Source organism: Corvus brachyrhynchos, unplaced genomic scaffold (assembly GCF_000691975.1).
Source record: "Corvus brachyrhynchos isolate BGI_N302 unplaced genomic scaffold, ASM69197v1 scaffold46, whole genome shotgun sequence".
Classification (NCBI taxonomy): domain Eukaryota; kingdom Metazoa; phylum Chordata; class Aves; order Passeriformes; family Corvidae; genus Corvus; species Corvus brachyrhynchos.
In genome coordinates this window covers 5,028,164-5,055,093 of record NW_008238838.1, presented here as the reverse complement: position 1 = coordinate 5,055,093, position 26,930 = coordinate 5,028,164, and the positions used below count along the sequence as shown (strand labels likewise).

General features: G+C 51.1%; 2 protein-coding genes across 2 annotated transcripts in view; one reads left to right on the top strand and one right to left on the bottom strand.

The window, feature by feature from the left end:
- The window catches only part of CBL (Cbl proto-oncogene), a gene marked incomplete at its 5' end in the record, with an annotated part of 35,231 nt that extends 18,837 nt beyond the window's left edge, over nucleotides 1-16,394 (top strand). Inside the window, 14 exon segments of the mRNA XM_017738365.1 lie at nucleotides 1,086-1,207; nucleotides 1,670-1,807; nucleotides 2,244-2,331; nucleotides 2,737-2,868; nucleotides 3,243-3,446; nucleotides 4,828-4,959; nucleotides 5,828-6,205; nucleotides 7,071-7,165; nucleotides 8,068-8,223; nucleotides 8,700-8,811; nucleotides 9,091-9,334; nucleotides 9,522-9,704; nucleotides 12,227-12,259; nucleotides 12,262-16,394. Of these exon segments, the coding sequence (XP_017593854.1) occupies nucleotides 1,086-1,207; nucleotides 1,670-1,807; nucleotides 2,244-2,331; nucleotides 2,737-2,868; nucleotides 3,243-3,446; nucleotides 4,828-4,959; nucleotides 5,828-6,205; nucleotides 7,071-7,165; nucleotides 8,068-8,223; nucleotides 8,700-8,811; nucleotides 9,091-9,334; nucleotides 9,522-9,704; nucleotides 12,227-12,259; nucleotides 12,262-12,452 (2,208 nt within the window).
- A 1,955-nt stretch (nucleotides 16,395-18,349) lies between these two features.
- Nucleotides 18,350-24,347, bottom strand: MCAM (melanoma cell adhesion molecule). Its single transcript, XM_017738436.1, has 14 exons — nucleotides 24,219-24,347; nucleotides 23,899-24,112; nucleotides 23,721-23,791; nucleotides 23,552-23,639; nucleotides 23,279-23,458; nucleotides 23,073-23,200; nucleotides 22,758-22,914; nucleotides 22,546-22,667; nucleotides 22,139-22,277; nucleotides 21,760-21,881; nucleotides 21,545-21,680; nucleotides 20,760-20,904; nucleotides 20,244-20,361; nucleotides 18,350-19,592 (listed from the first exon to the last, which is right to left on the bottom strand). The coding sequence occupies exons 1-14, from the start codon at nucleotides 24,318-24,320 to the stop codon at nucleotides 19,563-19,565; spliced, it is 1,752 nt and encodes a 583-aa protein (XP_017593925.1). The 5' UTR covers nucleotides 24,321-24,347; the 3' UTR covers nucleotides 18,350-19,562.
- Nucleotides 24,348-26,930: the final 2,583 nt, after the last annotated feature.

Genomic DNA, 26,930 nt, shown 5'->3' with positions numbered 1-26,930 from the left:
CCATGGGGGTTGTTCAGGATGGAGCTTAAGCATGAGAATTTGGGCTTTCTGTCTTTTGAACTGACCCCGCCAGGATGTTGTGGTCGTGTCTGTGTGTGTGAGAAATCTCTGTATCACTGAAGTGATATTAATAGTAGGTAGAATTCTTCCCCACAGTCTCTAGTACTGCTAAATTCAAAAACACAGCTTCTGATGGTACGATTGGGTATTTACAAGAACAATCACTTACTTCTTTGGCTCTGACTTGCCTTTTCCCATGTGATAGGGTGGGTTGTAATTAAGATATATCTAGATGAAGAATTCCCATGTTTGGTGTTGCAATGTAGCTGATCTCATTCAGCACTTTTTCCAGCTGTCATACATAAAGAACAAGTCAAGAGCTACTGCAGATTCCAGGGGAAGCAGAGTTCTTAGGGAGTGCTGGTATTTTTTTGTAGACAAGTTAAAAAACTTGGAAAAATCAGGTGAGATTTAGACACCCAAGCCCTTCTCAGGGTCGAGAGCTTTCAAACGATTGTTACGACTTTTGGGGCATCATTTGGAAGAATATTTGAGATGTATGTGCTGGTTTCTTTATTCAGGTCTGAGATCAGCCTTGCCACACCCTGGTGAGGTTGGGTTGATGAGGAATAGTCACAAGTTACTGACAGTGAAACTGAGACACACAGGGGAGGTCACTGTCCCAAGGCTGTGCAGGAAGTCGGTGTTGGAGAGCAGACCAGTCATGGTTCCTGGGCCTGTGCATAATCTCATTAAACTCCTGCCTTCATCCCTGTCTGGGGAATGAGTCATTTTCTCTGCAGAAGCAGCACAATTGATGGCTATTCTTGAGCTGTGACCTCAGTGACTTCTCCTTTAGTATTTATTAAAGGAGTTTTGATTAAGGTCTGTCTTAGGTGATGATTTTATCCCCAGCAAGTGACGAACTCGTATGCCAAGTGCTGCATGGGAATGAGTGTTTTGGTCTCTCTACTGGATTTGTGATGGAATAGAAAATGTTTCTCTAACTGAAGAACCCTTTGATTCAGGAATATTGACCCTTTTCAGAAGTGTGTGGTTAATTTGTTTCTTTGTTGCTGCTGCAGCCCTGGTCATCTTTGCTGAGGAACTGGAACAGCCTGGCAGTGACTCACCCTGGGTATATGGCATTCCTCACCTATGACGAGGTGAAGGCCCGGCTGCAGAAATTCATTCACAAACCTGGCAGGTGAGAGAGAGCTCAGCCAGCAGGGCCCTGCTGGGAGGTTCTTCCTGACGCCACTGATCGCAGCAGGGCTGACAGATTCTCTGTGGTTCTTTCTGGAGGTTATGTGATTACTTCTGGGCTGCTTTTAAACATGAAAACCTCCTGTAGTCCGTTTGTTGTTGGCTTGTTGAAAGTTAATTTGGAACAAATGATTTTAAGGATATTAACTTCTCTTGCTCTGGATTCTGGGTTTCATTTCACCTGGAGGCCAGTGCTTGGATTCTTTTCTCATTTTGTATGGTATTGCAAAGTTTCCCTTTGAACTGCCTGGGATCAGTTGAAGAAAGCTGGTACAAATCATCAAGTCATTCCTACTAATTTTTATTTGCCGTCTTGATATGGCCAGACAAAGGCTGCCTACATGTCATTTAATTTTTCCTGCCTGTTCCACACTGAGGTTTCCTTTCCTGTGTGTGTTTTTAGTTACATTTTCCGATTGAGCTGTACCCGCCTGGGTCAGTGGGCCATTGGCTATGTCACTGCAGATGGGAACATTCTCCAGACAATCCCCCACAACAAACCTCTTTTCCAAGCACTGATTGATGGCTTCAGGGAAGGCTTGTAAGTAACTTGATAAAAATTAAGACCTTGATTCAACAAAGCAGTTAAATCTTGAATAGTCCCATTGCTGTCAGTGGAATAACTCATTGCTGAACTATTTTGGCACTCAAGAATTACTGACAGCTGTCTTTGCACTGGAGAGCTGGGCAGTAGCAGATGATAAATGCGCAGCAGTGTTTCCCTTCTCATAAATCCCTTGTTTTGTCAAGCCCTTAATTTGAACCAATACTTTCAAGAATAATATGTTTGATTTTGGTCCAATCGTAAAATTCTTCCAAAACTTTAGAATTCAGAATACCTTGAATTCCCACCCCTTGCTTCTCCCCTTCATTCTTTCTTCGTTGCCACCCCCAAAAGCAGCCTTATATATGTGTGTGTGTGTATACATGTGTGCTCATGCACATATAGAGATATTTTTTTTCCCAACTGCTTCCAGTTATTTATTTCCCGACGGCCGGAATCAGAATCCTGACTTGACTGGCTTGTGTGAGCCCACACCTCAGGACCACATTAAAGTTACACAGGTGAGTGAAATATTCCATCCCATCAAACTCTCTGCCTTTCTCCCTAATTCCCACCCTCCTTAGCTGTTCATACAACTCTGCCAAACTTGGTATTCCCAAGACTTGTTTTTAAGGCTGCAGTATTTTAGAGGAACTACAGAAATCTTTCATGATAGGGAACAGCAGAGGAGATTGCACAGACAGATTTTAGGGGGTTATTTTTAGAATATTCTGCCAAATATTGATGTTTTTGTGGCATTCAACATGTCTTGAACCCTGCTTTTCGTGGGACACTTAACTGGAAATTGTGGATAATTTGAACTCTACTTTTTTCAGAGCTTGACAGATGCATCTAGCACATGGAATTACAGTGAAATCTTCGCAGACTTCTGTTCTCCCTGTGATTTTATGCTGTCTTTCCCTCAGGAACAATATGAGCTGTACTGCGAGATGGGCTCCACGTTCCAACTGTGTAAAATCTGTGCTGAGAACGACAAGGACGTGAAGATTGAACCTTGTGGGCACCTGATGTGCACCTCCTGTCTCACAGCCTGGCAGGTGAGCCTTGGCCTCTTCTTATATCTCTCTGAGGGCAGCTGCCTGCTCTTTTACAGATATATTCTCTTCTCAGAACTGTTCAGGTGTGGAGAGAAGGCAGCAGAAACATTGAGCTCATAATGTCACTGCATCAGAAGCTGTTTAGATGCCTGATCTCTTAATACGGAACAGACATAAACTGTGAGAACTGGCTAAAAAGCTGATTTTCTACTTCAAGGAGAAAATACTCTGTATTTGTAGCCCAGTTTGCCTTTGTCTTCCTCTCAGCTGAAAGCTACCTGCCAAAAAGCAGGTTAAAAGCCGATTGTTTATGAAGCAGGTGATAATTTGTGCACACAAAGGCTGCTGTGACAGATCTCTTCTGGCCCCTGCAGGAATCAGAAGGCCAAGGTTGTCCCTTCTGCCGCTGTGAGATCAAAGGCACGGAGCCAATCGTGGTGGATCCGTTTGATCCCAGAGGAGGAGGAGGATTGTCCAGGCAAGGGGCAGAAGGAACTCCCTCTCCCAATTATGACGACGACGACGATGACAAAGCTGATGATTCCCTCTTCATGATGAAAGAACTCGCTGGTACCAAAGTAAGGTCACTGGAAGGGGTGCTGATTAATGTGGCAGTGCCTTTTCTCCAGCAGTTTTCTCTTAATGATTTGTGCCTGTGATGGTCCCCAGACCTTGTAACAGAAAAGATGGAAAACAGAGGTTTAGGTCCGGTTTTGTGAGCTCACTTCACACTGTCAGTTTGGGATCACACTTTGAAGCTTTTGATCTTTTGTGTGTTGTCTTGGAGGAATCCCTAGAGGGGTGAAACAGCTGGCCTGACCTGCTGGAAGACCTGGCTTTGGAACACTCCTCTGTGTGTTAGGTTTTGATTTCCTAGCCAGATTTCACCCAGATCAGCAAAAATCCGTCCATTTTTCCCCAGTGGTGGATCCAGCCAGGCAGGTACAGCCTTCCCAAGGTCCTGATGAATAACAAGGTAGAGGGCAGGCTGTTCTGCTGAGGAACTCAATTTGGCTGTCATCTTTTCATATGGTGGCTGATAAATTTGTTTAATAAAGGTGTGATAAGTCTGCCTTTAGTGCTGCTTCCCTCCAGGAGCTGTGTACAAGACAGGTGTTCTTTGTGGATCCCTGCGTGGTTTTTTCATTTCATTTTCATTTTTCATTTCAAAATCTGATTGCTGCTCTTGCATTGTTTTCCTGCATAAAGAACTGGGTTTGAATTTGGCTAATTTTAATAGCTGAATCAACTAAAATAAGCTGCATTTCAGAAAGAATCTTTTCTGGTTTACCTAGAGTCTTATTTCCCTTCATCTTCCACCCTGTAAATAGTGTACTAATCAGTAAACACTATTCCTGGAGGGTTTTATATACATATTTTGGGGAAGCAAAGCAATTTCCTTGGTGTGACATCCTGTCAATGTTGATACTCTGTTGGCTTTAGTGAGCTCAAACATGCATGAAGCTTTTCAAAATTAAAAAGCACTAGCTTTGATTGTAAAAAAGAGAAACTAAAGAGAAGAACAGGCACTGTTCTGCTTTGTTAAGTGGAAAACCAGCTTTCCAGGGACAAAACTGGAGGGTCTGGTGCACATCAGTGCTCTGTAGTCAAGGCAGTTTGCACAGGGACAGGAAGGTTTGCAGCAGATCGTGCCCTCTGGTGTTGGAAAGCAGCTTTTCCCTGCTCAGGGCGCACTGAGGCAGGTTTGTTACTCCATCAGAGCAGCTTGGTTGATGTTTCCAGGTGTGCATTTGCAGTGGTGTCTCACAGCTAAGCCCATTCCTCAAGGATTGCTGCCAGTACTGCAGTGCTGGGAACTGGCTGCATTCCTGGAGGATGGCTGTTACTCACAGAGCAATTTATCACCAATATTGCAGCCAGACAGCTGGAAAGCCTCTCCAGAGGACAGGAATTCTGTGGGTTGAGCCGTGTGCTGACTGTGCCCTTGTCCCCTCTCAGGTGGAGCGTCCTCCCTCGCCGTTCTCGGTGGCTCCTCAGGCCGCCCTCCCTCCCGTGCCCCCTCGCCTGGACCTGCTGCAGCAGCGAGTGGCCAACCCCCCCGGGGCCTCCAGCCCTGGCACCACTTCCAAGGTCAGACACACTCCTCTCCCCTTCAGCTGTGATTTGGGTGGGGCAGGCAGGGAGCACAACAATCTGGTGACCCCAGTGTGTTCTCTGTGACGTCCCCAAGTACTTTCTTCCTTTTCAGTCCGGCCTCCCTTAGAGTGACTGGCATCCTGAACTACCAAATTATTGTTACTACCATCATATTCCCTGGTTTTCAGCCTCAGTCCCTGCTCCCTGTAGCCTTTGGATTTTCCTTGTATTTTGTTCTAGCTAAGACAGAAGGTATCATATTTCTCTCCCAACTTTTCTGCACTCATTTTTACATCAAGCATTGTTTTAGATAGAAAATGAAGGAAGGAATTCAATGTGTGTGACTGGGAGAAATTAACTGGCTTTCTGATTGATCAGCAGAAGGCAGTAGGACAATCTTGGTGGCATTAAGTTAATGGTTCTTGAGATGCAGCAGCAGTTTTTCATCTGGTTTGGATGAAATAATGAAATTAGGAAAGTTCAAGCAGAAGAAAATACCTATTTCTGTGAATACTCGTTGCTGACTGATGAATGTTAACTTGTACAAATAACCCACAATTGAATCATTTTTTTAAATAGTGGGGGGGCTCTGTTTGGAATCCAGTCTAAGGCTGCTGTAAACTCATGTTTTCCTTCAAGAAGAAGAATCTGGGGTGTTCAGTGCCTGGCTGGAGTGCACGTAGTTCCTGTTATCTCCTCAAGCCTGTACGGAAGGTGTGGAGATATCTCCACATCCTCAGAGATAATTCCTTGTAAAAACACATAAAACCACCCCAAAACTCTCCCTTCTGCTCCCACCTGTTTATCTTTTCTGGCTGGGCTGCCTTTGTTAAGCAATATTTTCCATTCCTGTGCCCTGCAGGCCGCACCTGGTGCTCTGCACAAGGACAAACCTTTGCCAATCCCACCCACGCTCCGGGACCTCCCTCCACCGCCGCCTCCGGACCGGCCGCACTCCCTGGGCACCGAGGGGCGCCCGCAGCGCCGGCCCCTGCCCTGCACCCCGGGGGACTGTCCTGCCAGGGACAAGCCACCCCCGCTGCCCTCCAACCGCCAGGGTGACCTGTGGCCAGCCAGGCCCATCCCCAAAGCCCCGGCGGCAGCTGTGAGCCCCGGGGATGTGTGGGCTGGGAGAGAACTGTCCAACCGGCACTCGCTTCCCTTCTCCCTGCCCTCCCAGATGGAATCCAGGGCTGAGAGCCTCCGGCTTGGGAGCACGCTCAGCCTGGACAACCCGGGGGTGAGTAGGTCTGGGGGGGGGGGCTGGAGGTAATCTGGGAGAAAAGCACCTTCTTATCACACTGAGGAGTGGGATTTTGTCAAGGGAGAGATGGAAAGAAGCTGGTGGATGCCAGGCAAGGGAAGTGCTTTCATTCCTCTTGGGAGCAAGGTTGAAATTGCAGTTTCAGCAGTCATGAGCCACAATTGCCTGATCATTGTTCACCTTTCAGTGTTCACCTTTCAGTGTTGAAAAGCTGAGACTGTTTTCTGTTGTTATCTGAAAAACTCTGATTGACTCTGCTCAATTTTCAGCCCCGAGAAACCTACACACATCAGCTGTGATGAGTTTGACAGGGTAAAACCTGAGTTAAATTTGGGTCTATTCATGTGCAGGACACTGTTACCAGTGTACTGAGTAGTCCAACATTTTGTTCTCTAAAAGAAATTGCAGGCAGTTTTGCTTTCCTTGATTCTATTTCCTTAATTTTTCCTTTTAATGCTTCCAGCTCGCTACAATTGAAATCCAGCACATTTTTAGCCAGATTTTCTAAGAAAGTGGCACGTGCACGGTTGTCATCCTGTCTCCAAATGTGTGTGCTTGTGTGCATCCTTTTCCTCTTGGCTCCCATCTTGGCCTGTTTCAGCTGAATTTGCCAAGACCACTGAAATCTCAAAACATGTGAAGTTCTTCCTGTGGGAAAACCCCTGCAGTGTCCTCACTGAGGGAAGGCTGTCAGAGAATTCCTAGATTTCTGAGGTGTTTGTAAATGCTGTGGAATAAATGAGGATGCTTCATTCCCACAGAGGCTGTTCAATGAGTGGCTTTGCAGCTACACTGGGACCTGTGGTGTTTCTGATTCCTGCTTTGGAATTTTGTCTTCCAGAGCTCCAACAGTGGTCCAGCAGCAAGCTCAGAGTGTGAACACCCCAAAATCAAACCCTCCTCATCCGCCAATGCCATCTACTCCTTAGCTGCCAGGTCTGCTGGGATTTTTTTCTAACTTACAGAGTGGGAATTGCAGGGTGTTGGTGCCAGGGACAGAACTGATACAACTCTTTCAGTCTTAAACTCTGACAGATTCAAAACACACAGTTTAAGAGAAAGCAGCTGAAATCAGCATCCCAAAGAGCTGTGGGGAGAGGTGGGAGTTCCCCTGGGCTGTGGCAGTAGGAGTCAGGCTCCAGATGCCATCAGCTCTTTATTGAATTCACTTTTGAGTGGGGCTTTATGTGATGTAAAAGTGCATGATATCATCACTTCCTTTTGCATCATGACTGTACTAATTTGAAAACAAACCAGTGGAAGATAGCATAAATTAATAGGAAAATTAAAATAAATGCAATAGTACAAGAACACTGACAGAGGCAGCACACAACCTGACACCCTGTCAGGCAGGGTGGTGGTAGCAGTCCAGATGGAACGGTCTTGTTGAAGCTGTGATCCTGTAGAAGGTCCGGAGGTGTAGCTCTTATCCTCTGGGAATCCAGTAGGTAAGGGCTGAGTGTGCTGTTCCAAACCCCAGATTATATCCAGGTGGGAATGCTTGGCCCCTCCCCCTGGGTGGAGCCTCTCACAATGGGATGATGTCATTCCATGGGTCAAGTGGTGAGGGTGTTATCAGGGATGAGTTACGGAAGAGATAAGAAACATTGCCCCACCCAGTTTTAACAGCTGGTGATGGAATGCATACTTTTGTTTACATTTTACCTTGTAACCTGAGACAATGACCTTGTGCCAGTGTGACCTTGTGGGCTGCTTCCTGAAAACCAAATTATCTCTTTAGACAGACTTGCTGTGAGGTGACTGTGGATTTTAAAGGGCACCTTGATATTAATTAGATTTGGTGTAAATGTTTTATATCTTGTTTCTCCTGCTTCCAGACCACTGCCTGTACCAAAACTGCCTCCTGGGGAGCAGTCTGAGAGTGATGAGGACACTGAGTACATGTCACCATCCTCTCTGCCTGTGGTGCCTCCAGGTCCTGCTGCGCAAAAACCAGAGCTCAAAATGCCTTTGGAAATGACTCAGAGTTTACGGTGAGATTCTGGATGGTTTTGCACTTCCTCCTCCCAGCTCTGGGGCAGCACATTTGGGACATCAGGGTGGGAATTTTGCTTGCTCAGATTTCTGAATTCCCCTAGTGATATTCACCAGATCCTTGACTAAAATAGCAATGAAGGAAATGTGACTGGTGCTCTTGTGCAGTATTAAAGGACTCAGATATCCCCTTCCTTCCCTCTCTCTTTGCCAGGAACCTTTTGAGAGCAGAAACAACTGAAATTCAAAACCCTTATTAAAATGTAATTTTTGGTGGTATCGGTTTTTATGGTATCATTTTCACTCTTTTAAGCTGCAGTAAACATTACCAGAGCATTTTCCAGAACAAATATTTCACAGAGCAGTGGTGATTTCACTTTCAAACAAGAATCTGTGCACAAGCTCTGTCACAGAGACAGGGTGGAGGTGGTGGCCGCTGTCACCTGTGTGAAGGGGAATGTGTTCTCTCCCTCAGAGTTTTGGACTGTGACCAGCAGCCCGAGGGCTCCATGTATGAAGCAATGTACAACATTCGCTCCCAAGCAGCATCCTCTGCTTTCGAGGCCATCAGCACTTCTGGTGAGTGGGTGTGGCTAAAAGACAGCTGAGGGACTGGGGTACAGTGAATTGCTGGTGCCAGTGGAACAGCATTTTAGGCTGAATTAAAGGAATAACATTTGGTTTTGTTGTTAAAATAGCTGGGATGGATGTAGAAATGTGAGTCTGTGCATGCATTTTAAAGTATTCCCATTCCATACTCCAGAAAAATCCAGTTTTTCCCTGAATCCATTCCGTATTCCGGGAAGAAAATCCAGTCCGGGTTTTGCAACCAACCGAATCCATTCCGTACTCCGGGATAAATCCAGCCCGGGTTTTACTCTCCCATACCCAAATCCATACCTCCAGCCGAACCCATTCTGTACGCCTGGGCGAAATCCAGTCCGGGTTTTGCCCCCGACCGAATTCGTTCAATACTCCGGGAGAAATCCAGTCCGGGTTTTGCCCCCAACCGAATCCATTCCGCACTCCGGAAAAATCCAGTCCGGACTTTCCCCCATGCCGTACTCCGGGGAAAATCGGATTTTTCCCGTGCCGTCCTCGGGGAAGCAGGTATTTTTACTTAAATAGTCCAGTATTTTTAACTTAATATTCCCTTTTGGAAAATGCTGCCATTAAATGTGAGGTTTTAGCAGCAAAACTTTAGTTCCGTGTCCTGTCAGTGTTTGGAAATGGGGGAACAGAGTCTGCCTCGGCAGACAGCTCAGTCCCAGAACTCAGAATGTGCCTCCTCTTCCAGATGAAGGGAACTTGGCAGCAGCCACTGCCAGCAACGGCCCTGAGGAGTCAGAGAATGAAGAGGATGGTTATGATGTCCCCAAGCCACCACTCCCCGTTGCCATTGCTCGTCGCACACTGTCTGATATCTCCAATGCCACTCCTGCCTTCAGCCGAATGTCTTTGGAAAATGACCCTGTCACAGGTCAGAGAGCTCTTGTGTCTCCTCTTGGTACCAATGGCTGGCTCTGCCGGTTTGAAACCTGTGTCACTCACTTGAGATTTTGGATGTAAGCTGTAAAATCAGGTTTATGAGGCAGAATTACACTGATTCTTAGGTATTTTGTTTGGTTTATTTTAGCTTTTGTTTGATTTATAGCTTGGAATGCACTGCCTTGGTCATTTAATCCTTAAGCTTGTAGATCAGACTGAAATCACAGTTAGGAGAAGGTTTTCTCAGCTTAAAGTATATTCCTTAATCCACTGCTGACTACAGGGGATAGAATATTTTTGTACCAGGGTGTACCAGGGCATGAGACAGGATTTCCCATCCCTGGAAGTGTCCAAGTCCAGGTTGCATTTGGGGTTGGAGCACCCTGGGACAGTGGAAGGTGTCGCTGCCTGTGGCAGGGGGTAGAAGGAGATGGGCTTTGAGGTCCCTTCCAACCCAAACCATCCAGGGATTGTGTCCCTGCTCCAAGTGGAAGATGCAGGGCTGGCCTGGCACAGTTTGTGGCTCTGTCAGTCCCTGCAGATGGCACGAATGTTCTGCCTGACGCTCTCAGCTCCTCTGAGTGGGGACCAGTGGCTCAGCAAGGTCAGCTTTTTGTCCCTGGGGAATAGAGGACGTCGTGTCCTTCTGGCTGCAAGGCACATTCTCTGAGGGAAGAACTAAAGCCTCGTGTCTCCAAGAGCCTTTCTGAATAATGATTGACTTATTCCCTGCTCAGCAGCTCTTAAGGAAGCTTTGAAACTCTTCCTGCTGGGGGTTTTCAGTCTGAATGTGCTGGTGATTTGCCAAGGAACAGGAATGAGTTTCATGTTCCTTCTGGAGGCAGAACCTCCTGTACCCAGAACCCCTTCCCCCAGTGAGTCTTCTCTTTTCATGCTTCACCATTCCACTTCCCTGACCTTCTTCAGCACAGAGAAGAGTTTCCTAGTGCAGAAAAGTTCATTATTTTTGCCCCACCTCCCTGCTCCCTGTTTCTCTTTTTAAATCTGTCCCTGTGTGTGTAGAATTTGGCTGAAAGGGATAAAAAGGAACAGAGCAAATCACAGATGAAGTACTGAACTTAATCACTGACACTTTGTTTCTACAGCCCTGAAATAACACTGCTGTTGTCCTGCTTTAGGGGTAGGGAAATGGAAAATGTGGAAAATGGGAAGCAAGGCACTGGTGCAAGCAAGCCTGACTGGTGTGGGATTCATCTTGGCAGATTTATGCTCTCAGGAGTTGGACCCTGCAGTTTGGTTTATTAATGATTTACCAAAATAACTGTCTTAGCAGTTGTCCTTTCAGACTGACCCGTGGTCTCTGAAACTTGATCCAGCTCAAGCTGAAGCAGCTATTCCAGAAGGCAGTTTGGGGCAGAGGAGTGGGCAGACCTTTTTCTCACATGTACAAAAAGCTTTTCATGCGTGAGAAACTTGAATTCTGAAGATGAGGGAGCTGGACTGAGTTGTGGTTAGTGAGGAAGCTTCAGGGAATTTGATTCCTGAGGAGCCTTCTCTGTCTCAGGGCTTTCAGTGCAAGTGTTTCAGAAAGGCCCCACAATGCTGCTTCTCTGAGCAGGCTGCGGTGCCCACTCTTACAAAGGGATTGTTTGGACGTGATTTGTCTGTTGTACTCCAGTTCTGCTGCCAGAAAACTCTGTGGAGTGCCCTGAGGACTTTTTCCAGGAGACAAATAAATCTTTTTTTTAAGGCGATGTCAAATATCCATGCAGAAAAGTTTCCTGTGATTGTCAGAAAAATGCTTTCTGCAATGATACAGGAGGTTAAAACTCAGAAATGATCAGATGCTGGATGAGCACATTGAACAATGTGGTTTTTCCTTGGAGAGTTTGGTGACTTGTTTGGTTTATTGGCTGTTATTTCCTCTTCCCAGCAGTGCATGATGTGGCTGCAGGGCAGTGTCACATCAGAATGACTCAGGGAAAAGCAGAACAGGCTGAGCTTTATTGATCTGCCATTAGGCAGGGAGAGCTTCTGCAGAGGAAAAGGAGAACATAATTCAGTTGCTGACCCTTCAGAGAGCTTAATTCAGTTGCTGAAGCAATTGTGGTGGCTGAGTTGGGACTGGGTTTGTGCACACAGAGGTGAGGGAGCTAAACTGGACAGCTAAACTGGGGGGTTCTGTCTGGTTCTGGGAGGAAATGGGATGTCTGGTAAAGAACTGAATATTCATGGTGTCATTTTTTCTGATTCTAAGGCTGCTATCTGAGCTCTGCTTACACACATAGATCCTGTGTCATTTTTTATAAGGTTTTGTCTTAATAAATGAGCCTGATGAGACCTGCTAATTAAAACCAATCTCCACAGCTGTTTTTGCACACAGGAGGGGAAGCTGGGCAGGTTGGGAGGGAGGATAAAAGGGTTGGAGAAAGCGGCGGAGCTCAGTGACAGCTTTTTGAAGTGCCTTTTATCCCCCTGATGTCATCTCAGCTTTGTTCCAAGCAAAATTTCCACTTCTTTTCACTGAAGTGATGCACTTGTTTCTCCTTGCAGGTTTTTCAGACGGCTCCCAGGCGGGAGCTGCCAAGCAGGAGGAGCCAGCAGCGGGGCCAGCTCCTCCCTGCACCTCTCCAGCGAGATCGAGAACCTCATGAGCCAAGGCTACTCATATCAGGACATTCAGAAAGCTCTGGTCATTGCACATAACAATATTGAGATGGCCAAGAATATTCTGCGGGAGTTCGTGTCCATCTCCTCCCCGGCGCACGTGGCCACATAGCACACGACCACCTCCACACCTGAGCTGCTGTGGACCAACTGCCTGGGCAGCTGCTGCCCAGCTGTGCACCAAAGGGGAAGGGGGTTCCTTTAGAGACTTCGTGCTGAGGTCAGTCCTGCCTCTTTAAGAGAATCAGTTATCAGGTTTTCGTGGTTCCAGATTTCAAAGCAGTGGGATGAAACGGAGTGGAGCGGTGTTTTATACAGTGTATGTCTTGGAGTCCTTTACCCCTACCTCTTGTCTGAGAGAGCAGATTTATTTCCAGGGTGTTGGTAGAGAAAGTGTCATGACAAGGGATCCCCGAGCCCATGCCCTGGAGACTGGGGGGAGTTGTTTTGTGCTGTGAATTTTAAGTGGATGCTCAGAGAAACAAAGTCTCGAGGTCGGTGTGGTGTGTCCTGTGGTTCATGGTACTAGGTTTGGGTCTGTTCGCTGCTGTGTGTCTGGCTCAGGCTTTTTAGAGCAGCTGGAAGGTCACTTTCTGCTGGGAATTTTTAGGAGACCTTGGAAGAATCATTTGATTGCTTCCTGTTGGCCATGGCCTGTCCCCCTTGTCTGTAATAATAGCAGTTATTGCTTCTGATTCCAGTCCTCCCCTGCTGCCTGGAGAGAGCAGGATGAGCTTTTGTCAGGGATTTTGATCCTGGCAGTGCTGGCAGTTGGATTTCTCTCGAGTGTGTGTGCTCTTGCACTGGCAGCACCAGATTCCAGCAGCTGGAGGAGCTTGGCCTGGTTTTGAGGGGTGGGACAGGGGGAAAGAATTTGAGCAAGAGCAAAGAGCTGGGGCTGCTGCTTCTCCTCTCTTAGCCTTGAGCATTTTGTGCTTCAGTGCTCAAACTTGATTGTGGCCCTGCTGGGCTGGAGCAGCCAGCACTGGGCACTCCCATTGCTCTGCCCTAGGAATGTTGCACCTGGTAAATAGGATGTTTTATTTATCTTCTTTGCATGGTGGCTGTTGCAGGCTAGTGGCCTTCACACACATTCCCTCACCTCCTCCAGAGAGCTTTTGCAGGAGCCATCATCGTGCCAGGGTGTTTTGTGGAATTGGTAGATGCAGCTGATGTGTTTGTTGGTATCTCACCTGCTTTGCAGTCACAGAAGTGCAGCAGTTCTCTGCATGGCTGTCAAAAGAACGTGAGGGCTCTCTGTTCCATTTCCATTTCTCTAAGGTATTGCTAGGTCTGGTGTTTAACCAGACCTGGGGGAAAAAAATTCTGTATTTGTGAAGTGATCACGTGGCTTTAAAGGTCAGAACTCAGCTGTTACATTGGAAAAACCTGACTTGCCTACTCAGCTACTTAACTCTGTTCATACAGGAGGAGTGGATGGTTCCTTTGGAGAGGATTTAGATCCAGGAGGCACAGACAGATCACAGCCTGACAGCCTGAGAGGCTCTTGGCCTTTGGAGCATGTCCAGCATTAGTTGCATCTGCCTGAGGTCAGCAAGGGGTCACCAGGCCAAGGAATATTGCTGGAGTGATTCTGGCAGTCAGGTGCAGTTTGGCCTTTTGAGGAATCCAGAGGCTGGGCCAGATGGCTGCAGTTGGCAGAGAGGCCCTCACAAGTGTTAGCAGAGCAGAAAGTGGGTTTTTAATTAAAGCAGAGGTTTCAGCTTTCTGAATTGCTGCAGTGGCTTCCAGGCAGGCTGAGCTGTGTCTCTTTACTCCCCTCCTTTCTGTAGGGAAGAAAACACTCTCAGACAGCGTGAGGAGATCTGCCACGCTCAGAGAGCAGCAGCCTTTGCTGTTTTGGGGTCAGGTCTGGCAGTGGGCAGGGTGCTCTGCAGGGCACAGGGCTCAGGCACAGCCCCCAGCAGCCGTGGGCAAGGTGGGGTCAGTGCCTGGGGGAAGAAGAAGGGGAATAAGAGCTGCTCTTCCTCCTGTGCCTCCGGAGCAGCTGCCAGGGGTGCCAGCCCTGCTCCCTGTGGGATGTGCTGGGCATGTGGGAGCCTCTGGAGAAGCAAGGGCAGCGCTGGTGCTGCTGAGGCAGGAGCAGGGGACAGCTCTGAGGGCTGTTGTGTCATGCTGGGGGCCCTGAGCAGCCACACAGTCCCTTGTCCTGGAGATGCAGGTGAAAACCCTTTAGTGAGGGGTTTATTTCCCTCTTTTTCACACTCCCACTCGGCTCTGGGTTGGTTTGGAGCCGCTTGGTGTCTGCCCTGCTGTGTGAGCTCAGTGTGTCAGTGTGACTCTTGCCATGGCTGAGCAGAGCTGAGTCCAGCCTGCTCCAAAGCCTTAACTCTTGTCCTGCCCCGTGTGTGTGACCAGAGCAGTGATTCCCTGTCCCCTCCAAACCCCTCAGGGCAGGCTGGCTGTAATTTCAGTGAAACCTTGCTTGGCAGAGCTGTTCCAGGCCTGTCCTTGGGGTCTATGTGCCAAGAGATGTTCCCGTGGGTGTTGTTCCGGGTATTAGAGATTAGAGAGAGCAATCTTTTGTGGCATGTATCACTGATTTCTCTGCATGTGTCCTTTCTGTGCACTTGTTTATGTCTCAAACTGATTTAAGAAACTTAAGTCTTGCCTTTTCTTCCTTAGACACGTTAAGAATTTGCTGATTCCACTGAGTGCAGCTGAGTCCTGGCCATGTCTTGTGGTTGTGCTCTGCCAGCTCAATCCAGGCACTGCCAGTGGAATTTTCTTGTTCTTTCTAAGCCCAAGACTGATTGCTCTTCTTTCCCTTCACCTCCTTCTTCTTTATTCTGAAGAAAATTAACTTTCTGATGCTACTTTAAAAAGGAAAAAACAACCCAAATGTCTAGTGCCTTTCTTAAGGGGATGCTGCATGGCCAGGCTGGATCCGAGAATCCGCCCCTCTGGGAAAACGAGCAGAGCTGGACAAGCAGCAGAGCTGCCTTTGAGCACGGAACTGCTTTGGGAAGGGGTGAAAAGGAGGAGCAGGAGAGGTGGGTGATTGTCACTGGGACTCTGACACTGTGTTTTGTAGCATTTCAGCCGTGGAGCTTCCAGTCTGGACTGGTGCTGTGCCGAGCTCGGGGCCAAGTCAGCATTGTGGGATGGGCTCGGTTGGGGTAAAAAATGCTGGGTTTGCCCTGCAGCTGTCCCCAAAAGGAGTGGAAAACACTCCCAAGAGGAGCAGGAAACACTCCCAAGAGGAGCAGGAGCTGTGGGAAGCGGGAGGTGCCCTCCTGAGCAGGATCCCGGTGATTTCCAGCGCCACCGGAGCCGAGCAGGAATCCCAAATCTTTCCCTTTTTAGTGCATGTCCTTGCCCCAGCCCTCCCCTGGGGGGCCAGGCATGCTCAGGGCCCAGCATGAGGCCTCGTGCACCGCACTGGTGACATTACTGTAGCTAATCCTGAGGCAGGCTCGTTACTGTAAATGTGGTTTGCTTGGCTGGTTTGTTGGGGTTTTTTTTTTATTTTCAGTTGAGCAAGAAAAAATGCAACTCCCAGGGCACCTTCTCAAAGGTGCCACTTTAAAGATTAGTGGGGAATAAGGACATTTATTTTTAAAGTTCCTCCTAGAAATCTTTTTTGTTTGAAATTCCCAGCGGAGGAGGAACTGCTGTTACTGTTGTTCTTTCTCACGGATGGCAAATACCAATTTGTAAAATATCAGTGTTAAAAAATGTTGAGATTTTCACGAAATATTTAAAAAAAAAAAAGTATAATAGTGTCATTAATATAAAATTATAATAGCAGTATTTAATCCTTTCAGATCTGTAAAGAATAAGGAAAAACAGAAGGTAAATATTCTTACAGAGAGTAGCTGAGCTTTAAGGTTCACTTGGTTTAAAGTCCTCATTTTGTTTGCAGATGCATTGTTAATGTTTAGAGGTTATACTAATGTTATTTATTAATTGTTTCCATCCTTGTATGCTGCCCACTAAGAGCTTCTTTGTTTGGGATTTCATTCACCTGTGTCAGTAAGAAAGAAAACAAAACAAAGTTTTATTTTTAAATAAAATTTCCTTTGTTGTAGCATATGGTGTGTGTGGTGTGGTGCTTCTGGGAGTGCTGGAAAAAGAATATTTTAGGATTTCAGCCTCCTGGATCCTTTGCAGTCTGACTTTGGAGTTATTTTATAATTATTTACCACAATTACCTGTTAAATTCAGATTTATACTGTGGGTGCTGGCAGAGGCCAGGAAAGATTTATACAAAATTAAACATATTCTGGGAGAATCAATGAATAAAGGCTCGAATCCATCAGGACCAAGAAAGACATGAAGTTACCACCCAGGGAGAGAACCCAAGGGAATCCATGGGAATATTCTGCAGACTTTTATAGTTACTGCATAGAAATCCTAAAACTATGTATAATCACACATTATATCTATAGGCATCACAATTCTAGAAATAATAAATATATAAATAATATCTATACACATATATAAAAATAAATAAATAAATAATATAAGAAAAATAATAAAATTATTTGAATTTATTATGTGCTATTAATAGAGATAAGAAAATAATAATATATTTGAATATATGAATATATTCATTGACTATTCATTGATACCTATTCATATCTACCAATAGATGAGTATTTTGCACATAGAGGAGATACAATAACCCCAGGTTCTGCCACACACTCCGACATTCCAGAGCCTGGAGGGGCCCAAAAATGGAACAAACTCAGGGACACACAGGCCCAGCTGTGACATTTGGGGGCCAGGGGACCTCACTTGGGGACGAAGGGGGACACAGGGGGCAAGTGGGAACCCAAAACGAGTCAGTGAGGGCAACTGGGGCCACGGGGAGCCAAGTGAAGGTGGAAAAAACCCTCGAAGAAGCCACCGTGGGGTCAAATGAGGGTAATTGGGGTCAAAGGAGGACACAGGGGTTACTTGAGGTCATTTCAGGCCCTGATCGGGGTTACTTGAGGTCATTGGGGTCATTTGAGGTCATTTGAGGTCCTGATCGGGGTTACTTGAGGTCATTGGGGTTACTTGAGGTCATTTGTGTCTCTTTTAATTGATCTGGGGTCAAATGAGGACACAGGGGTTACTTGAGGTCATTTGAATCTCTGATCACAGTTACAATGGGGTTACTTTAGGTCATTTGAGTCTCTGTTTGGGGTCACTTGAGGTCATTTGAGGTCCTGATCGGGGTTACTTGAGGTCATTGGGGTCATTTGAGGTCATTTGAGGGCCTGATCGGGGTTACTTGAGGTCATTGGGGTCATTTGAGGTCATTTGAGGGCCTGATCGGGGTTACTTGAGGTCATTGGGGTTACTTGAAGTCATTTTTGTCTCTGTTAATTGATCCAGGGGTCAAATGAGGACACAGGGGTTAATTATTATGAGCTGGGACAACTTTGGTGTAATGGACCAGCCAGTGCAGTCCAGGGGAGCCCAAGGCCTCGGGGTCACCCAGTGGCCTCCAGTGTCACCCATCATTTGCCCGCTGTCCTCTCAGGGTAGTGACAGGGGCTGGTTATTAGCTTCATCAATATTTTGCATTAATTAGTAGTATATTAGTGTTTATTATCATCTCCTGCAGTATTGGCATTAGCTATTAGTACAATTATCAATAAATTCTACTGTTAAATTCTATTGACAATATTATCTTGTAAGATCCAGTGGTGTAATCACCTATTACTACCTAAAACTAGGATTATTTATTAGAATAAATAGATTTATTAGCATTGGTAGTAATTAGTGTAGTATTAGCAGCCATAGGGGCTGCTGCTAATAATAATATTATTATTTTTATTATTAATAATGATTATTAATTATTATATATTTTTAATTTATATATAATATTATATCTATTATATAATTTAATTATATAATTAATACATAACAATAATAATAATAATAATAATAATAATAATAATAATAATAATAATAATAAATGTGTCCTGTTGGAACCTCCGTGGGATTATGGAATGCCCTTCCCACCCTTCTGCCTGTGGGAACAAACTCCAGCACTCAGCTTTGAATCCGTACTTTATTTTCACATATATAAAAAAAACCTTGCAAGTATCGGACAAAAAAAAAAAATAAACCAAACCAAACAAAACTCCTGGAAATGTACACACAATCCAACAAAAATATATATAAACCAAAGCTTTTGCTTGGACACCACGTGTAGCAGGTGGGGACGGCTCCCCTCTGGTCAGGGCTGTGCTGGGGACAGCGCTGGGGCACCCAGAGGACAAAGGCTTGTGGCCAGCAGAGCTCAGAGGCCGTGGTTGAGAGGCTGGAGGGGCTGAGCCCTCTGGGGTGAGGCAGGGGAGGGCTGGGACAGAAGCTCAAGGCAGGTTCTTGCCCGTGGCCCCACCCCAGCGTGGGGCCAGAGGTGCCACCGAAGCACAGAGGGGAGTTGGACCTGGGGCTGGCAATGGCTGAGCACAAAAAAACCCCTGAGACGTCACTGACTGGCTCTGGCTACTGTTGATTTGAAATCTGTGGGAGCTCTGGGACCTGCTGGTGCAGCAGCTGTGCAGCGTCCCTAAAATAAACCCAGTTCAGAGGGGAGAGGGGAGCCCTGCCCCTCGGGTCAGCACAGCTCCGAACCAGACACCCTAAAGCCTTTCTGGAGACTGGCACCCCTTCCTTGCTCTGCCAGGTCCTCTCCTCCCACGGGATCACAGGCCCGCCGGGATACACGGGGCTAAACTGACTCAGAACAGTTCAAAGGCAAAGCAAAGCACCAAAAACCTCTCAGCAACTCACCAGCTCTCTAACAAACCCCCTCTTCCACTCCTCTCTCCTCCAACCTGCACTCCACTACAGCTAAGGTGCCTCGGACATCCCAAAAGCCAATTTCACCAGCCTCTCTGAGCAAGGTCGGGGTAAAAAAAAAACACATCAAAACCTTCCCACACCTGTACAGAACAGATTACCTGAAAGAGCCTCAAATCCTTCCACCAAGTAGGGATTAATGGGATACTTCTTCCTAATATTGCTGTGGCTTCTCTGGAGTAGTAAAGCGAGTCCAGCTTTGCTGCTAAGGCAACACCTGCAAGCCCAGGGCTGAGGTAATGGCCAGGTGAGTCAGGGAGGTGGCCCCTGCACGCCCAGCACGGTGACACACGGGTGGGCTCTGGCCGTGCTCCCCAGGGGCTGGAGCAGGGGTGGGAGAAGGCAATCCAAGAGCAGGAAAGGTTCGAAGGAAGAAAGCACTTAGTAGGTTTCCTCTCTAGTTTCTCAGATCGATGTATTTCTCGCTCTTCAGTTCCGCCAAAACAGAGAGAGGGGGAGGGAAAACACACGGTTAGGGATGAACACGAACCAAATCCTCTGCTGCAGGTGGGGCAGTGGCACACACGGTGGGGTGGAGGACAGCTGGGGCACCCCAGGGTGGCTGAGCCAGGCAGGGGCTCTCTCCCGGCCCAAGGCAAATATAACCTCAGTGGGCTCAGGGGCTGCATCCTGTGGCTGGCACGGACAGTGGTGACCCAGCAGTGACACTGTGAAAAGCTGCTCCATCCCAGGTGAGGGGAAAGCACATGGCCCAAAAGACTCATCCCAAGAACTCTGGCTGAGAGCACCCATTCCTGCAGCCGCTGCCCTGACTTCTGGCCAGAGATCTTTATATTTCACTTCCTACTCCCAAAGGCCCCTGGGGAGCCCGGCTTCTGCTCCACAGAAGGAGGCAGAGCCCAAGTAGGGCAGGCAGTGGGCACTGCCACGGGGCAGAGCTTTGTCCCCTCCCGGCTTTGTCCCCTCCCCTCCCTCCCACAGCTCCCCCGAGCGCTGCTGATGGATGATGGAGGCCCGTGCAGGGTGGGCAGTGCCGGAGGAGGGGAGCAAAGCATTACCTGGGTGCAGCCCCGGCCCTGAGCTGCGCTCCCGGCCCCGGCCCGGCGCTCTGTCCTACCTGGTCAGCTGCGGCTCTCTTCTCGCCGTTGGCGCCCTGCAGGAGCCCCGCCTCTTCGGAAAGTTTATCTGACTTAACTTCAACTACAATCTTGTCTTTACGGGCCTCTGGCTTTGTGCTAGGGGAGGGAGGTGACAATTTTTGAGACACGTTTGCGATACCCGGGAGGGCACGTGGCCGGCCAAGCCCTGGGGCTCCATCTCAGGGGATGCTCTGCAGTGGGGCCAGGGCTCAGAGCGCTGGGGTCAAAGAGACTCCAGCTCACAGAAAGCTTTGGGCTGCGCAGCCGCTGCCCAGGGAGAGCCCCCCTGGCTGCTCTACCACTCTGCTGTCTCCTCCCTGCACGGCAGTGCCCTGTGGGAAGCTGGAAAAGCCGCCGAGCCCCTGGCGCGGTGCCCCCGAGGCCGCGCTCCCGCCTCGCTCTGCGCTGGGCAGGGAGCAGCTGGAGCGATGGGATGGGATGGGATGGGAAGCACGAGCGATGGCAAGCACCCCCAGCCCCACGGCAGTGCTTACATGTCCTGCTTCCCAGCGCGGCCACACGGGATCTTGCCTTTCTTGTGCAGGAAGTAGATGACAGCGCCCAGCACGGCCACCACGAGGATGGCCACGATGATGGCCACGATGATCACCCCTTGGCTCTCTGCTGTTGACTTTTGATCTAAACACAACAAGGAGAGGAAGAAATTAATGCCTGTCCCACCATGATCCTCTCCAGCTTCCCCTGTGTGTTAGGAAAGGGCCCCTTCTCCCAAAAAAGCTCCAGTGCTTCCCCAGCTGCCTGCAGGATGCAGATTTCAGCACAGAAATGCTCTGTTGGGGCAGTTTCTGTAGGAACACGGAAATTCTGCTCCAGGCTGCCATGCCCCCAGTGCCACAGCAGGGTGGATATCAGGAATTCCTGCAAGGCACCAGCCATCTCTCTGCTTCCTTGCCCAGCAGGTCTGGGCTGAAAGAAGCTGCCCTTGGTGGCCGCGCTGGGGACAAGCAGGCAGCTTTCCCCCCGCTGGAGCCAGAGCCTCCGCCTCCCTCCTGGCTTGACAGGGAGAGGAGCAGGGAGAGCAGCAGTGTAGAGCCAGCAGCCAAGCTCCCTCCCCAGGCTGGAGGTGAGCATAACTCGTGTCCTGACGGACACCATCAGCAGACTGACCTTTCCTGATGGAATCATCTGGAAGAGCAGGAAGGCAGGGAAAGAAAAGCACCGAGCTCAGCCGCCCCACGGCAGCACGGCACAGCCGGCACCGGGGCCACGGCCGGGACTGACACTGCTGGGGGGTCCTGGGACAGCGCCTGACACTCACCCACCAGCTGGATGTGCTTCTCACTGACGCCCAGCGTGTTGGACACCCGGCACTTGGCTCCCGCCTGCAGCAGGTCGTGGCTCACCCGCACCGTCAGGTTGCTGGCGATGTGCTGGTTGTCCATGTACTCGTGAGCCTGGGCAGGGCAGGCAGAGCAGGATTCAGTGCCTGGGCAGCCCCTGGGACATCCCAGCCTGGCCCCTTCCAGCTCTCACCGTGCCGTTGATGCTCCACTGGACGGTGGGACGGGGGAAGGCGATGGCCTTGCAAGTCAGGTTGACCACCTCGTCCTGCCGCACATACAGCGGGGAGCTGATGGCCACGATCCGCGGCTTCCCTGCGGGCAGGGGACATCAGCACCCACAGCTCCTGGGGCAATGGGTGCTGGGCAGGCAGGGGTCACTCTGCACCCACAGCTCCCAGGGGATGGGGGCGGGGCGGGCGGCGGCGCATTCCCTGCGGGCAGGGGACATCAGCACCCACAGCTCCTGGGGCAATGGGTGCTGGGCAGGCAGGGGTCACTCTGCACCCACAGCTCCCAGGGAATGGGTGCTGGGCAGGCAGGGGTCACTCTGCACCCACACCAGGTCTTACCCTCAACAGTCACGAACACCTGCTTGCTCTGCTCCAGCCCTGGCACGCTCGGGGCCATCACCTTGCAGCTGAAGGTTTTGGAGGTTTCAAAGGTGAGGTTCCTCAGGACGAGCTGGTTCCCTTCCCCCACCTTCTCGCCCTGTTGGGAAGGGATGTCCCCAGCAATGAGCCCTCTGTGCCCACGTCCCAAAGGGGTTCAGATGCACAGGGAGGGAGGCTGCAAGCACAGGACTTCCCTGCAGTACTGGCCAGGAAGTGACAACATTGGGGTGGACAATGCAGGCCCATGGGAGAGGGAATCCTCCCCCTGGCCTCTCAGGGGAGATGGAGCAAGCTCCTGACTCTGCCCAATTTGCTGCAAAGCCCAGGCTGAGCCTGAACACGACAGAACTGGGATGCCTGCTCACCTTCCCATCACTCCACTGGTAATTCAGGGCCACGGGGCTGTGGGCATCACAGCTCAGCTTCACGTCATCCCCTTCGCGAAGGTTTGAGGATGGCTCCATCTTCACACGGACCCCTTCAATGTCTAGGAGAGGGATGGAGACCAGAGCAGGGTGAGCAGGAGGAACAAAGCACCCACCGTGAGATCCACAGGGTCCATTCCCCCCCGTCTTACAGTTCACAACAAGATCCACATCCTCCTCTTTCTGTGACAAATCATCCAGGTCCAGTGACTGGCACCTGTACGTGCCACTGCTGCTCTTGTTCACGTCGTGCAGGTTCAGGACCCCGCCCTCGGACTCTGGCGACGACAGATCCTGCCACTCATCCAGCTGCAGACAGTGGGCACAAAGCAGAGTCCTTAGCCCCACACAGGCCCCCTGCCACCCAGCCACTGCATCCCCCTCCTCAGAACCCTCCGGGCAGGGGACAAGGAGCAACCAGGAGATGTTTGCCAAGGGAAGGGTGCCCCGGCCCCCTCTGGCCTCACGTTTTTCTTAAAGAAGCTGAAGACAGGCGGTGGGTTCCCATCAGCCTCGCAGACCAGCGTCACATTGTCCCCTTCCTTCACCAGCGCCGAGGACGACACCACCTGCATCTTCAAGTGCTTGGTGGAGTCTGGGGGCAGGGATGGGCAGGGTCAGTGCCCAGCCCTGCTGCAGGGCACCAGCACGGCTCCCCCAGCCCCAGACTCACAGAAGATGTTGAGCTTGACCTCCTGTGACTCCAGGGCGTGCTGCTGTCCCCGCAGCCAGTAGTGCACGGTGCAGTGGTAGCGGGAGTGGCGGTCCTCGCGCGTGACGGGCGCGTACAGCACGCTGCTCACCGTGTACAGCCCGCTCGACTCGCGCGTCAGCGTCGACTGCATCATCACCTCTGCAGGGGACACCGCCGCTGTTCCAGCCACCCTTGGGTTCTTTGGGTGCCAGCCCCTCTCTTGAGCCGGTTCTCCATCCCCATCCAACTCACCGTTCTCCTTTGGGTGCAGCTGCTCCCCGTTCTTGTGCCATGTGATGTTAGGAGGTGGGAAGCTGTTTCTGCTCAAGCACTTGGCAATCTGTGGTGGCAGAGACAGTTGTGAGCATGGGTTAGGGTCAGCAGGGAGCCTCCCTGTCACCTGTGTGCAGCCTCTCCTCACCTCTGGGACCTCATTGCTCCTCACGGAGATGCCTCCTGAGCTGGGCTCAATCTCAGGGGTTTTGGGGACCTCTGGAAAGAGAAGCCACCCCACACGTGTTAGAAGGGACCGGATGGGATCCCTGCCAGCCCCACAGAGCAGCTGCCCAGCCATGCTGCCCTCCCGCCCTGTCACTCACTGTAGACTCTGAGCTCGGTGCTGCTCTCGCCCATGCCGTAGCTGCCAGCTCCCACCTGGCACATGAAGGTCCTGGCGTCCTGCACCGTCACTGAGCTGATAGACAGGGCCTTGCCCTCCTCCAGTGACAGCCGCCCCTTGTAGTCCGTGTCATCCTCCAGGACGCCGCTGGCCGTGACGTGGTACAGCCTCACCTGCCTGTTGCTGCGGTCCATCTGCAAGGTGAGGGGCGAGGCTGGGCTGGGCAGCCCGGCAGGAAGCCCTGGGCTGGTTGCCACCCCAGCCCACCAGCCAGAGCTGCTCTCCCAGGCCAGCACTCACGTAGAACCAGTCGATGTAGGTGTAGGAAGCATTTTCAGGGATGTCGAAGTTGCACTCGATCCTGGCTGTGCCCCCGATCTCCACTTCCACCACAGCTGGCATGGAGATCTCCAGCTTGCTGGCTGCAGCTGTGGGGCAGAATTTGCTGTTAGGGGCAGGATGAATGGGGAAGAATGGGCTGTCCGAGCACGGCCTGTCCCCATCTCCATCCCTCAAAAGCTGTGGGGCAGAGCTGTGCCAGCATCCCCTAGACACTGTGTCCCAGCCCAGCAGGAGTGACAGCCAGGACCCCACTGCCTTCAGCATCCACAGAGAGCCCATGGGCTCAGGCCAGCGATCCTGTTCCCAAAGAGGGGACAAGACAGGTCGTGCCCCCACCAGGGGGGTGTCCCCTGGAAGTTGTGTCCCCAGGACACCGTTGGGAGGCAGCACGTCCCCAGCCACCACGGCCCTGGCACAGCTCTGACCCTGCTGCCCCAGCAGGAGCCTGGCAGTCAAACATCCATCCCTGCAGCATTCCCAAGGTGTCCCCTCGCTGCTGCTCTGCTCCCTGCCCAGCTCTGCCCAGCCACAGCACCCCTGTGAGCAGAGCTTGCCCATCCCTGCACCGCACCTTCCTCCCAGCCCAGCCGCCCGCAGCAGTAATGGAGCTGCTGGCCCTGCTCCAGAGCGGATGGGAAAGGTAATGGCTATTGATCCAGGACAGGGAACGGAGCAGCTTCCCAAGGGATTGGGAGCAGAGCAGCCCCAGCCGGGCAGAGCAGAGATAAGGGCAGCATCACAGCAAGGCTGGGAATGTCACTGCCACCATCCCTGCCAAAGCAAAGGGGGGTCTGCACGCCCTGGGCTGGCACACGGCCCTGCAGAGGGGACAATAGTCTGTCCCCAAGCAACAGAGCCAGCCCAGGTATGGGAGCTGGGGACAAGAGGCTTGGAGGAAGCAGCTGTGTCAACATCTCCCTTGATAGCGCCCGCTCTGTAACAGCCACCACCGAGGCGACTTCAAAGGGCAGCGCCGTGCCCACAGAACGCTCTTTGTTTGGAGTGGGTATGGGGTGGCACATTGCCAGAACGCAGCCAGGGGCCCTTCTGCCACAGCAAAGGCCCCAGCGTGCAGGACCAGCCACCTCAGAACTCCCCAAAACACAGGTTTTGGCCCTCGCCCATCCCATCAGTGCATTACAGTTGGCACTAGGCAAAGAGGGATGAGCAAAGCACGGCACGGCAAAGAAGGTGCTGGAAAAACAGGTGAAAGTCCCAGAGATAAGCACGCACTGGGGACAGGAAACTGGCTGAGAGTACAAAGCAGCTGCCCACCTGTACGGCCACGACTTGGCTGCCTGCTGCAGGAGGACACCTGCACAACTGGGCGAGCCTGGGGCTTGGGTTTGTCCCTGCTGCCCCTCCGCTGAGCCCTGGCACCCTGGACTGCAGGCAACCAGGCCAGACTTGGCCTCTCTATCATTTTCAGACCTTTAGCAAGGGCCTCAGGCAGACCCAGCCCCTGGGAGAGCAGCTGGTCCTCCCCCTGACCCGCTCGGCATGAGAGCCCTCAACCAGCCAGCGGAGCAACCGAAACCATGAGCTCAGAGCTGGAGAATGGCTGGCATCTGGTGCTGGCATGAGGAACACAACCCTCCCAGCCATCCACTGCCCTTGAGGAGGCCGACACGGTCGCTGCAGCCCCCACACTGCCTGGAACAAGGGCTCGCTGCTGCCCATCTCCTCCAGGACAGGCTGGAAGAGGGACACAAGGGGACACTCACAAGGTCCCCCACAACCCTGGGGACACAAGGCTCGCTTCTACAGCTCCCAGACCTTTTGCTATGTGCGTGGGCACGCTAAAGAGGCACTGGGCACAGCCGGCCTGGCACAGCAGACTCTGGGAACTTGGCGATCCTCCTTTGTGCCCAGCGCAGCTGCAGGTTTGGTGATGGAACCTGGGGAGATCCATCGGCCACGCGTGGAGCAGCCCAGCTGCAGCACCGAGCTCCATCCACCCCAAGTGCCTGGCACAGCTCCAGCGGAGACCTCGAGATCTGGAGAGGGCGTCTGCAGGGAGCGAGCGGGGAAGGAAGGAGAGCCCCCGCGCCTTTTCCATCTGGCTGGCGGACAGCCGGCCGGCAGCCAGAGCTCCGCAAGAACAAAGATTTGCTTTTAGAGCTGGGGAAGGGGGTGGGGAGCAGCTCAGTCCCTCGCCAGCCTCCTGCAGAGCCGAGGTGTGCGGGGAGACGGCGAGAAGTGCGGCTGCGTTGGCGGCGCAGAGCCCCCGGCGCTGAGCACCCGGCCCGGAGCACAGGAGTGGCACCACAGGGGTCTGGAGCCGCACGTGGGATGCCTGAGGTTTCCGTGGGTTTGTGTTCCCCTCTCAGGGAAACCAGCTGCGGCCAGATCCCGCCTGCTGCCGCACAGCCACACATGCTGCCCTCCTATTCCCCGGGGAAGCTGCACGGATCCCCGAGCCGGGGCGCCCCACCTCCCACGGAACAGCATCACCCGCACCCCGGCTTCTTCACAGAGAGAAGAAAGAGGGTGCAGAGCCCCAGCCCTGCACGAAGCAGCACGGCCAGCAGCGCCCAGCACCTTCCCACACCAACCACCGCCGCCCAGCCCTCGTCGAGCCGGGGATGGGGACGGGGCCAGGGCTCTGCTGCAGCCAGACCAGCACACTGCACCCCAAAACAACCCCACCAGCCCGCCAGGACCCCGCCA